The 13,187-nt window shown below is 41.3% G+C and overlaps 1 protein-coding gene across 3 annotated transcripts in view; it reads right to left on the bottom strand.

Annotated features, from left to right (window-relative positions):
* The window catches only part of DCDC2 (doublecortin domain containing 2), a 149,380-nt gene that overhangs the window by 15,847 nt on the left and 120,346 nt on the right, over window positions 1-13,187 (bottom strand). For all 3 annotated transcript variants that reach the window (XM_027525368.1, XM_027525370.1, XM_027525369.1), the window contains one exon: window positions 11,706-11,806. In XM_027525368.1, coding sequence (XP_027381169.1) covers window positions 11,706-11,806 — 101 coding nt within the window. The remainder of the gene's footprint in view (window positions 1-11,705; window positions 11,807-13,187) is intronic.

Genomic DNA, 13,187 nt, shown 5'->3' with positions numbered 1-13,187 from the left:
GTTCCCATGGAGACTAAAATCATCTCCCACCCAAGCTGAATGAGGTGTTTGGAAATAATCAGTTTCAATTTTTCATGACAGCAAAGTACTGCTTCCTATTTTCAGCTTTCAGAGGCTTAGTTTCACAAGGTAGGGGAAAATGGTTTGGATGTGGTTTGAAGTACAATGACCTACAAAAAAAAAAAAAAGTGGCTCTATTCACAGACATGACGCTGTCAGGACACGGAGAGGGAACGTTTGGCCTGGCCACCCGCTGACAGCTGACTAGCCTAGACCCGTTGAATTCCACAAGGGCCCAGACACTAGTAGGATAAGATATAATACTTTGAGAATTTATGTTTAGATAGCTATTTTTGAAAAAAAAACCTATCCCATTAAGTTTTCTCACTTGGCAAGTAAATGTTATCTTCTTTCACTTACATCAGAAATTCCTGAAGGCTACATGTTAATGTTTTAACACCATTTTAACACCATTCCTATCAATTAAACAGATCAACCAAGGGGATGTCACAAAAAGCCTCGGTGCTGATGCACAGGGAAGTTTAGAAGCAGAGCATCCTCATCTTAACTCTTCCTGCAGTGAGATGCCTGCAGCACCAAATAGGAATACAATTCACTAAAAGGAGGTTGACTTGAAGCTGAAAAGGCCATTTGCATACAATTCCTTTCATTTCAGGGAAGGCAGTGGAGGCCCAGCAGCCCTCCACTCAGGTGGAACCTGTTTCCATTTGTGAGATACTTCAGTTCAGTTCAGTTCAGTTCAGTCGCTCAGTCGTGTCCAACTTTTTGCGACCCCTGCAGCACGCCAGGCCTCCCTGTCCATCACCAACTCCCGGAGTTTACTCAAACTCCTGTCCATTGAGTCGGTGATGCCATCCAACCATCTCATAGGGCCTCTGTTGTCTCCTTCTCCTGCCTTCAGTCTTTCCCAGCATCAGGGTCTTTTCCAATGAGTCAGCTCTTCACATCAGGTGGCCAAAGTATCAGAGTTTCAGCTTCAGCATCAGTCCTTCCAATGAACATTTGGAACCGATTTCCTTTAGGATGGACTGGTTGGATCTCCCTGCTGTCCAAGGGACTCTCAAGAGCCTTCTCCAATACCACAGTTCAAAAGCATCAATTCTTCAGCAATCAGCTTTCTAGTCCAACTCTCATATCCATACATGATTATTGGAAAAACCACAGCCTTGATGAGACAGACCTTTGTTGGCAAAGTAATATCTCTGCTTTTGAATATGCTATCTAGGTTGGTCATAACTTTCCTTCCAAGGAATAAGTGTCTTTTAATTTCATGGCTGCAATTACCATCTGCAGTGATTTGGAGCCCAAAAAAATAAAGTGTGTCACTGTTTCCACTGTTTTCCCATCATTTTCCATGAAGTGATGGGACCAGATGCCATGATCTTAGTTTTCTAAATGTTGAGCTTTAAGCCAACTTTTTAACTCCCCTCTTTCACTTTCACCAAGAAGCTCTTTAGTTCTTCTTCACTTTCTGCCGTAAGTGTGGCGTCATCTGCATATCTGAGGTTATTGATATTTCTCCCAGAAATCTTGATTCCAGCTTGTGCTTTAACCAGTAGAGCATTTCTCATGATGTACTCTGCATATAAGTTAAATAAGCAAGGTGACAATATATAGCCTTGACGTACTCCTTTCCCGATTTGGAACCAGTCTGTTTTTCCATGTCCAGTTCTAACTGTTGCTTCTTGACCTGCATACAGATTTCTCAGGAGGCAGGTCAGGTGGTCTGGTATTCCCATCTCTTGAAGAATTTTCCACAATTTGTTGTGACCCACACAGTCAAAGGCTTTGGCATAGTCAATAAAGCAGAAGTAGATGTTTTTCTGGAACTCTCTTGCTTTTTGGATGATCCAATGGATGTTGGCAATTTGATCTCTGGTTCTTCTGCCTTTTCTAAATCCGGCTTGAACATCTGAAAGTTCGCAGTTCACATACTGTTGAAGCCTGGCTTGGAGAATTTTGAGCATTACTTTACTAGCATGTGAGATGAGTGCAATTGTGCGGTAGTTTGAGCTTTCTTTGGCATTGCCTTTCTTTGGGATTGGAATGAAATAGAAGCCCCTTATCTCCCAGCTTCTGTTCCTTGAGGTGTCCAGACAGAACGCCAGATAGTGTAGGCCCCCCACTTATGCCCCCAGCAGGCTGTATCTGTGTGGGGAAGTGGCTTTTCCTACTACAGTATGGGGCTTTGTTCCTTCCATGGCAAAAAAAGAAGTCAAGACCCGCTTCCCTTCTGGTTCTCAACATTTTATAATTATTGTTTTAATACTGTAGTTGATGTGAGCGTGCTCAGTCGTGTCTGACTCTTTGTGACCGCGTGGACTCTACCTGTCAGGTTCCTTTGTCCTTGGAATTCTCCAAGAATACCAGAGTGGGTTGCCATTTCCTCCTCCAGGGGATCTTCCCTACCCAGGGATTGAACCCTCATCTCTTCCATCTCCTGCATTGGCAGGCAGATTCTTTACCACTGAGCCACCTGGGAAGCCCTTATTTTAATGTATCAGTCCTGAATATTCATTGGAAGGACTGATGCTGAAACTGAAACTCCAGTATTTTGGCCACCCTTTGCAAAGAACTGACTCCTTGAAAAAGACCCTGATGCTGGGAAAGATTAAAGGCAGGAGGACATGGGGAAGACAGAGGATGAGATGGTTGGATGGCATCACCAACTCAATGGGCATGAGCTGGAGCACGCTCCAGGAGTTGGTGATGGACAGGGAGACCTGGCATGCTGCAGTCCATGGGGTCGCAAAGAGTCAGACACGACTGAGCGACTGAGCTGACCGGCCAAAAAGTTCATTTAGGTTTTTCCGTAACCTCTTAAGGAATGAATAAACACATTTCACTGATTTAATAAATCCATTTCACTGAAGTAGATTTAGGGGTCTGGTCAGAAGCAACAGCCTTCTTCATCTTTCTCTGTGTGTTTTATGGCATGTGAACAAGTAACAGAAACAAGCTCTCCATCGACCTTATCATTCATAAGAGAAGTTGTAAGTGACCTCTCATTCTCTAAAAGGGACAAAACTATGTCAGTGGGCATAGTTGCACTTCAAACCTCCTATTTCTGGTGATAGCTTCTAGGCTGCAGATTCTTTAAAATGCCATTGTGTTCTGTGTGTGTAGATCATGCATCACAAACTCAAATGACCCCAGGGGTTGGGCAAATAACATAAATGTGTAATTCAGGACAGGTGTGAAGTAATAGGGAGTGCTGAGACCTGTGATAAACAGAAGAGTACCCAGGGCTTCCCTGGTGGCTCAGGGGTAAAGAATCTGCCTGCCAATGTAGGAGATATGGGTTCAATTCTTGGGCCGGGAAGATCTTACATGCCACAGAGTAACTAAGCCTGTGCACCATAAACATTGAGCTTGTGCTCTAGAGCCTGGGAACCACAATGACTGAGCCCACGAATCACAACTACTGGAGCCCACATGCCCTAGAGCCCATGATCCACAAGAGAAATCACCACAATGAGAAGCCCGTGTATCACAGCTAGAGAGTAGGCACCGACTTGACACAACTAGAGAAAAAGCTGTGCAGAAACAAAGATCCAGCACAGCCAAAAATAGATAAATAAAGAATTTTTAAAGAGAGAGAGAGAGAGACAGAGCATACAAGGCCCACTAAGGAGATTCTATATTGTAAGCCTTGTGCCAGCCAAAAAGATTCTCATAGGAGCTTGGTCACAGGCTGCTAGTCTGTCATCCAAGGTGCAGAGAGTATGTAGACAGTTTATTTTCACAGTGATGAATTAGTGTGAAAGTGATTTCTGGTTAAACACAGCAGACTGAACAAATGTGTGGGGTTTTTTTCTTAGCTGTCTTCTGATTCCCATCTAAAATTTAGGTAAGGGAAATTTTTAAAGGGACGAACCTCTAGGGACACAGTTTCCCAGCCCCCAAACCTGGGAAACTGTCTAAGCCAGTGGATATGGGGCCAATAACAGCAGAACTGAGGAAGCTAAAATTTGAGTCTGTAGGAAGGGAGGGAGAGCCAAGAAGCAAGCTTTGCATGTTGGAAAAAACTATAGAAGGGATTGGAGGCACCATCTATCTCCGAAAGAAGGGGCATAAAGCGTAACTAGAAACAGGTGGATTGGCTTAGTGTCTTTGAAAGAAGGAGGTAGGCTTCCAAGATACCCTTTCTGCCCTTGGAGAAATAAAGGAGGCTTATTCTTTAAAGATGTTGAACCTTAGAGAGGCTGGACCCAAGCATAGTGAGAACAAAGACACCAAACTGAAACCCAGAAGAATAAACGTCTCTACTTAAACAGTCTTTTACTTAAGGTATGCATGCCTCCTTCCCACAGTCAGATCCCAAAATGCTCACAGCCAAGCTTACACCATCGTGACAAGAGATTGAAAAATTCTACATAACAGAAACAGACCAACCCAAAGGAATAACACAGATATTGAAAGCTGGAGGTATGCCAATGAAATATAGCAAAATCAACCACTAGAGTGAAACTTCATTAGCTTAATGAGCTCTGCCAATGCACACAGAGTTCCCTAAGCTAAACAGAGTTTAGTTGCTTCACTCTAAACTCTAACCAAACATACACCTTAAATTTATACAATGATACATGTCAAATATATTGCAATTTTTAAAAAGTCTAACCAGACAGCCAAGGAAAACCTCTAACACGGAAACAGAGATCATGAAGGCAGAAAGAAATGAGGGAAAAAAAGAAACAAACATAGTTCAGGAAAAGAAAGTTTAAAATAATAGATTAATCCTTGGAGAGAGAAGGGAAGATATCACATACATAAAACAAGAACAGGATGCTATAAAAAGGAACAGTCACAGAATATGAAAGAGTTCTTAAAAATTAAAACTGCAATGGCTTGAAAAAAAATCAATAGATGGAAAATAAATTCTGAAGCTTGTTGATTTTTTTAAGTTGAGAAAAATGGCAAAAAAAAAAAAAAAAAAATCCATAAAGATATAGGAGGTCCTATACCCAAATACTTGGAGCTTCAGACGAAAGGTAGAGAAATGGAGAGAAGAACATTACCTAAGAAATATTTTTTTCCAGAACTGAAAAATAAACGTCTTCAGAATAAAACAGCCCAGTAAGTACCCAGTCCAATAAATAAAAAGATCTGCACCAAAGCACGTAACTGAAACTTTTCAGAACACCTAGAACAAAGAAAAGAGTTTAAAAGCTTCCAGAGACAGAAAAAGGATTATTTACAGAGGCCCAGGAAACAGAATGCCATCAGACTTCCCAACCATTCTGGACGGGAAGGACAGTTGAGCAACGCTCTCAGGATTCTGAGAGAAGCTATGACTAAGCTAGAATTTTATATCTAGTCCTGCTTATAATCAATTTTGAGTAAAGAAAAAAAAAGACATTTTCAGACATGCAGAGTCTCAAGAAATGACAGTGCCTCCCGTGAAACTTTTCCCAGGCAGCTGCTAGAGGTGAGCTCCACAAAACCAGCAAAGGTATGACCATGAAAGAGGGAGATGCAGAACCTAATAGGGAATCCACCCACTGGAGAAGCAAAAGAACTTCCCAAAATGATGGGGAAGAAAAATACCAGGAGAATTCAAAAAACTAGATCCAAAAACCAACTAACCAGCCTGATGACTGAGGCAGATGACTGAAGGGCTTGAGGAAAAGACGAACTTGAGATTTATTTATTATTGTCACTGTGTACCTGTCCTGGAGAAGGCAATGGCACCCCACTCTTGCCTGGAAAATCCCATGGACGGAGGAGCCTGGTGGGCTGCAGTCCATGGGGTCACTACGAGTTGGACACGACTGAGCGACTTCACTTTGACTTTTCACTTTTGTGCATTGGAGAAGGAAATGGCAACCTGCTCCAGTGTTCTCTCCTGGAGAATCCCAGGGACGGAGGAGCCTGGTGGGCTGCCGTCTATGGGGTCGAACAGAGTCGGACACTACTGAAGCGACTTAGCAGCAGCAACCCGTCCTGGTAGTTTGCAGATGGCTTGGAAATAGCTACACAGATGACAAAACTAATCAAATGAAAACTTAGAAAACTAAGAACAAAATTTTTTTTAAAAACATAGGCAATTACTAAAATAGGGAGGAGGAAAACAATATTACACAAGAAAGAAAAAGTGACTATCCTATATGGCTCAGCTAAAATAATACTTCCAGAGTAAAAATAAGGTGCAGATAGAACACTGATTTGGAAAAAAAAAAAAAATATTATAAAACTAGAATGTAAAGAAAGAAGGAGAAAGGTGTGTGTGTGAATATGGCCTGATTTGGTGGGGTGCGGGGGGAGGCAGGGGTTGGTAAGAGATCTAAATAATCATCTTCCATCATCATTACAGGTAAAATTAATAAATAATATCTAAATTGAAAAGTAAAAGAAGATATTTAAGATGTCACCAATTAGAAGGATCTCCATTATGTTATATGTCTTAGAATTTTTAAAATGCCAATTAAACTATGACATGTCATCACTTGTAAGGCTCAAAGATCTCAGAGGTATTAAAATAGAGTGAAGAGAACATGTGGTTTAGAAACATAGCCATGTATTTGATGAGAAATAGCTAACAGCTCAAATCAGATCTGTAGAGCAGGAATCCAGGTGGGAACGGCTGGGGCAAGTGGTTGCTATTTTTGTCATAATTTTTGTTAGATTGGTTGATTTTTTAGAAGAGTATATGTGCAACTTTGTTATTAAGGATTTATTAAGTTTTAAATCAGTCAATAAGAAAACAGTATATATCAAAACTCCAATTAAAAAAAGAAAGCTTTCACTGCTCCTGGGTTCATGATGCTGGCTTAAATGTCATTTAAAGAAACTATTTACCATAAAAAAAAATCTTGGAATTCTCATTTTATTACTGGTTTTAGTGGTTTTAGTTGCTAAGTTATGTCCAACTCTTGCAACCCCATGGACTGTAGCCTGCCAAGCTCCTCTGTCCATGGGATTCTCTAGGCACAAAAACTGGAGTGGGCTGCCATTTTCTTACTCAAAATCTACTACAAATGGATGGAAAATGCTATAAAACAATCCAAGACCACTCTGAAGTTACTATCTACGTTTTCTGCTCTCTTTTCTCAAAAGGCACAAAACCCAAAATATAATTGCTTCTCACCCTATTTTATAGGTATTTATTTGCCTGTGTCTTTTGAGATGGTGGCTTCTCCTGCCTGATCGTTACCTACTAGAGACAGTGTACTTATCTATAATGGAACAGTCTCATTTCTTGCCTCCTTAGCTTGGAAAAGCATCCGTTTATAAATGGAGCATACTGACACATGCGTCATCAGTGCTAGGGCACACAATCACAGGTACTGGTTAATCAGGCACTTCCTTCACTGCTTATGGGAAACCAGGCTGATTTGCAATGTGCATGCAAAAAATTATTTTTTAAAAGAGTATTTTATTCTTATGAGACCTAAACTCCTCCTTGAGAAAAGAAGTTGGTTTTGCCCTCCCCAAATCCATGAAAGAATGTGATATTCCTTAGTTTCCCACTGGTTTGGCAGTATTAGATGCAGGATTGTTAACTTGTCTCTAAAAAAAATTAGGCATCTAGACCTTGGGACAGAGCTCAAACATGGATTTAGCTGAAATTAGTACACAATGCCCCATTACACACACTTAAACACACAAACACAAAGCCAGATGGGATGCAGAGGCTGTGAGAGATCTAAAATTTTACCATACTTAACAAGCTGACACATTAGCCTGCCATCTTTCCATGGATGCTGGCAGAAGATAAGAGACAACTGGCTCAGAGACAAAGGACTTTACTGCTCACAGCAATGGCAGTAGCCAGAGGACTGGCATTTGTACCTACTGCCCAAGGCTCCGTTCCCACAGGGCATTGTGAAGGGGGCGAGACACATGGTGGCTTGCATTACAGCAGAAGAACCCCAGGCTTAGGGAATCCAAATCATTTTTTCCAAATATTTTTATTTTCATGAAACAAACATAAAAATTTACCATTTTAACTAGTCTTCAGCATACAATTCAATGGTTGCTGCTGCTGCCAAGTCACTTCAGTCGTGTCTGACTCTCTGCGACCCCATAGACAGCAGCCCACTAGGCTCCTCTGTCCCTGGGATTCTCCAGGCGAGAACACTGGAGTGGGTTGCCATTTCCTTCTCCAATGCAGGGAAGCGAAAAGTGAAAGTGAAGTTGCTCAGTCGTGTCCAACTCTCAGCGACCACATGGACTGCAGCCTACCAGGCTCCTCCGTCCATGGGATTTTCCAGGCAAGAGTACTGGAGTGGGGTGCCATTGCCTTCTCCCAATTCAATGGCACCACATCTTTTATAATGGATAGTAAACCTACCTGACCTTTGCACTATAGGGAGGTATTATCTTTATTAAACTGAACCATAAACAAACCTAGCCTTTGCTCCAAACCAGAATTTTTTAATCTCAGCACTGTTGACATTTTGGACTGGATACTTCTTTGTTGTGAGGACAGTCAAGTTGTGAGGAATTACAAGATACTGAGCAGATTCCTTGCACACTACCCACTAGAGGTCAGTAGCACTTGATCATTTATAATGAGCCAAAGTGTGCCCAGAAATCGCCAAATGTCCCCTTGGAAGCAAATCACCTTCAGTTGAGAATGACTGTTCCAGAGGAAGTCACTATCTGTGTTTGGAGGCTGTTCACCAGGCAAATATCCTTGATAAAGCAGTCCCAAACAAAGGCAATCTGTGTCTCAGCTCACAAAACATGCAAAAACACCAGAGATCGATGGTGAACTGCCTCTCAACAGAGGCCTTAATCCTCACTTCCGAAACTAGATCTGCTTTTCAGACATGTATAAAGTACTTGGTCAATTTGCACTTGATATTTACATACACACGCACATACACACACACACACACACACCCTTCTTCATGGTCCTTTGACTAAAGTTACAACACGAACCATTGAGATGATGAGAAACAAGTCCAAAGAAATTAAGCAGGTATGGCCCCCCCAAAAAATATGCTGCTGTGCTGTGCTTGCTGCTGCTGCTAAGTCACTTCAGTCGTGTCCGACTCTGTGCGACCCCATAGAAATGGCAGCCCACCAGGCTCCCCTGTCCCTGAGATTCTCCAGGCTGTGCTTAGTCATGTCCAAATCTTTAAGACCTCATAGACTGTAGCCCACCAGGCTCCTCTGTCCATGGGGATTCTCCAGGGAAGAATATTGAAGTGGGTTGCCATGCCCTCCTCCAAGGGAACTTCGCAACCCAGGGATCAAACCCAGGTCTCCCTCACTGCAGGGAGATTGTTTACCATCTGAGCCACCAGGGAAGCCCAAGAATACTGGAGTGGGTAGAAGATTCCCTTCTCCAGGGAATCTTCCCAACCCAGGAATTGAACCAGGGTCTCCTGCACTGCAGGTGGATTTTTTACCAGCTGAGTTACCAGGGAGGCCCCAAAAGGAAATAGCTGAGCCCAGGAGTATATGATGGACATTTCCTTTCTTATGCAAGAATTGTTTCCGTTCCTTGGGTTAATAACTAACTTTTTGCAGGGAGGAGGGCATTTAATACTCTTTCCCCAGATCACTTCTGTGCTTTGAAGTTAGACCTGGATACAAATCCCAATTCTTCTACTTAACAGTACAACTGATGAGCAAGTAATTCTACCTGTAGGAGCTTACTTTTCATATATAAGGTGGGGGTGATAAGACCTACCTTACAGGGTTGTCATCACAATTCCATGAGCTAAAGTGCCCAGTACAGTGCCTGGCACTCAGTAAGTACTGAATAAATTGTAGTTATTGCTTCACGAACATCACCATTAGGGCAGGTCCTCAGCATCCCTGGTGGCTCAGATGGTAAAGAATCTGCCTGCAATGCAGGAGACTGGAGTTTGATCCCTATGTAGGGAAGATCCCCTGGAGAAGAAAACAGCAACCCACTCCAGTATTCTTGCCTGAAAAATGCCATGGACAGAGGAGCCTGGCAGGCTACAGTACATGGGGTTGCAAAGAGTCAGACACTATGGAATGACTAATACTTCCACTTTTTTCTTTTCTGTTCTTACTATGGTCAGCTTTACACTAATGTCTCCACACTCTCACTTGGTTTTCCACAGTATTTATGACATAGCTGCTTAGAGCAAAGATCTATGGAGCAAAGATTACCAGGCCACAGAGAGAAAGATTCTAAGACCTGACTTCATAAGCATCTCGTGCCAACCCCCTGAGCTAGACAATCCCAGCTCCATTACCAATAGGTTCAAAGAAATACCTAAATAGGTCAAAACCTACTCTGACCTTTTGTTACCTGGTTTTCTTTTCTTCAAACTGACATCAATGTGTTGAAATTGCCCAGCCTTCAGCAATCTGTTTAATCAGTCTCTCTCGCATACTTGTATTTTTAATAGGCTAGCATTCTTGTGTCAAATCAAGCTCTGCGGACTCTTTTCAAGGCTGTTCAAGTATTATCGAGATCAATTTCCCCTACATCCCCTCCTCTTCCCGGTGATCATCCAACAAGCAAAGAAATACCTATCACAGATTACAAAACTTAAGTGATTAACAGAGAGATCTCCCTTCCATAATAATGCTATGACCTTCCCTTGATATTTGGCATTTTTGACTCTGGAATATAAATTAGTCTTGGTTCCCACTGCTATTAGGTGTTGTACATACGTGATCTTCTTTGTCTTAAAATATAATATTTAATTATAGCTTCACCGAAGACTTAAAATCCCAGTTTCCCTCAGGGAAAAAATACCTACAACTGGAGTTTATGAAAAATTGTTAGTTGTAGCTAATCCTGGGTAATAAGTTGGATTTTGGAAATCTGTGTGATTTTTAACACACTAAGCTTTTCCCCAGGAAGGCGACGCTTACAGAAAATGCCTGTGGAATAATCAGGCAGTAACTTCACTGCTGCACTGGTAAGACAAACACAACTGAGAACATCATCTATGGAATTTGTTGGATTGTGGAATTTGCTCTTTGAAAAGGAAAAATCACATAATAGCCAGAGAACAAGTGGCAATTTCTGGTGATTTTGTATTCCCTTGAGCCTGGGATTATGAATTCCCCCTCCTCGCTTAAATTCCAATCCTCCACTTAGAATTGTAAGGAACCTGACTGAATTGTATTAAAAAGCCTAAATGACTTTTATTTCTTGTGTCATTTAGCCAGAATGAATACTAGTCTCTTCTCTAAGAACATGCGTGTACACACACACACACACACACACACACACACACACTTCTACAGCACAGTGTTCCACTGGCCAAAAAAGAAAATCAATACACACTTAGCAAATATTTGAGCTGCATTTATGTAAGCAATTCCTTCACGAAAAACAAATTCCAACCATAGCCATTTCAAGGACCCTAAAGGACAGAAGACAACAGCACTTTCAAACTGCTGTTCTAAATGGAGGACTTTTTTTTCTAGATAAAACCCCCAAGCCAATGCTCTTTTGTATCAAACCTTCTCCCTCTGTTTCTCATACCTGACTCCAACCCACCTCATTCTTCAGTGCTGTTTATTAAAGATATACAACTTTCTGTAATAAAGACTGCCCTAATGGCTCCTCTTTGTAGGAATACTAGGAAAAACTGAAGGTGTTTTATTTTTAAGGTCATTCGGTCACATAGCTAGCACCTGAGAAGGTTTAACTTATATCTGCATGAGAACAGCAACCCACCAAACTTGAAAGAAAATGGTAGTCATTGGTTCACACGTCTTTTTAAAGGCATGGTGGCTACCTGGTCCACTGGAATCTCAACTTGAGTGTCTTCATCTTCTTGGACTTCAGCTGCCCCCCGCGTTTCTGATCTCTCCTCTCCAGCTTTGAAAACGCCTTCATCTATAATTTGAGACAAATACACAGTGAAAATCAAAATCCAATTGTGACATCATGTGGCTGAATGTTGAAATTACAATCAAATTCCTATTGATTCTTTTTTATAGGTATTCTGGTTCCCCTTGTATTGGCAAGATTTTTGTAGCCTCCAATTCTTCTAGATTTTCACTGGAAAAAGGTTCAGTGACCAACACAAGGCTGACCCAGAGGAGCAGGGCTATGTCCCAGCCTCCCCCTCACCTTCTGGTACTGATTAAAACAACACAATCCTGCACAGATATTTAGAAGGGCAAGATTTCCCACCTATTATCTCTTTTCTCTCCTCCTAGCCATGAAGCAATGATGATGCTTGGTGCTTGCAAATACTACTTTTAGCATTTTGCCTTTCCCAAAAGAATGCTATACATTGAAAATTATATATTAGAACAATTCTCTCCATTCTGAGTAACATCAAAAATATTTTTACTGCAACAGAATCAGAGCTAACTCCGTATCTCACACAAATCAATCTTTTATTTTGCAGGTTTCCACAGGATTTTCACAATATATGTCTTAAAATCCTTAACTGTAAAACAAAACCCAGATCTTTAAGATGTTAGGTTAAGCTCCTTCGATTTGTTCTCCTATAGAAAGCAATAAGGACTGTTCTCCATATTTGCAGTCATTTCAACATCTTCCCTCTGTCTTCTCTTCACAGGCCAAGTAATCAAAGAATCACAGGACCATTTGTCATTCTGTCTATCTGTTTGCCTCAGGACAGGTCTAATGCTTCAGTCATTCTCATGGATGTTTTCTCTGCCCAGTCATTTACAGTCTCCAGGGATGGAGATCCCACCTCCTTCTCTGATAATCTATCGCAGCATATGATTACCCTTACAGTCTAGAAAATGTTTCATCTTTTGTCTTAAAAACCCCTTCTACTTCTCAAATGGAAACTTCTCTCTCAGAGCACAAATATTTAACACATTCCACATGAAAATATTTCATATTGTCCAAGTTGTGAACTCACTCTTCATAAAGCATAAAACACAACTTTACATTCGCTGAGGCTCAATTGTATGTGAAACACAATAGGAGCCAATGTGGCCATATAAGATATAACTGAGATTTAGATTTCTTTCAAGTTGCTTATAGACTAATGAGCAGATAGAAATATATACACATCATCAATAAAGTGCCCTGATGTAAAAGGAATAAGGTCTATAATAGAGCCCTGTGGAAGCTTAGGAGGTACGGCCAAGTGAAAAAGGAAGAAAGGAAGGGAGAGAGGAAATATAACCAAACTCAAGTGCTTTTCATTTCTCCTAGAGAAACCATTTTCCTTTTTAATTACTTCTCTGCTATCCTTTTTAAAAACCAGGAATAACAGAGCTGCCCTCAAAGC

The sequence above is a fragment of the Bos indicus x Bos taurus genome, chromosome 23, assembly GCF_003369695.1.
Source record: "Bos indicus x Bos taurus breed Angus x Brahman F1 hybrid chromosome 23, Bos_hybrid_MaternalHap_v2.0, whole genome shotgun sequence".
Lineage (NCBI taxonomy): Eukaryota > Metazoa > Chordata > Mammalia > Artiodactyla > Bovidae > Bos > Bos indicus x Bos taurus.
Note: the sequence above shows the minus strand (reverse complement) of the source record. Positions and strands in the feature narration are given on the sequence as shown.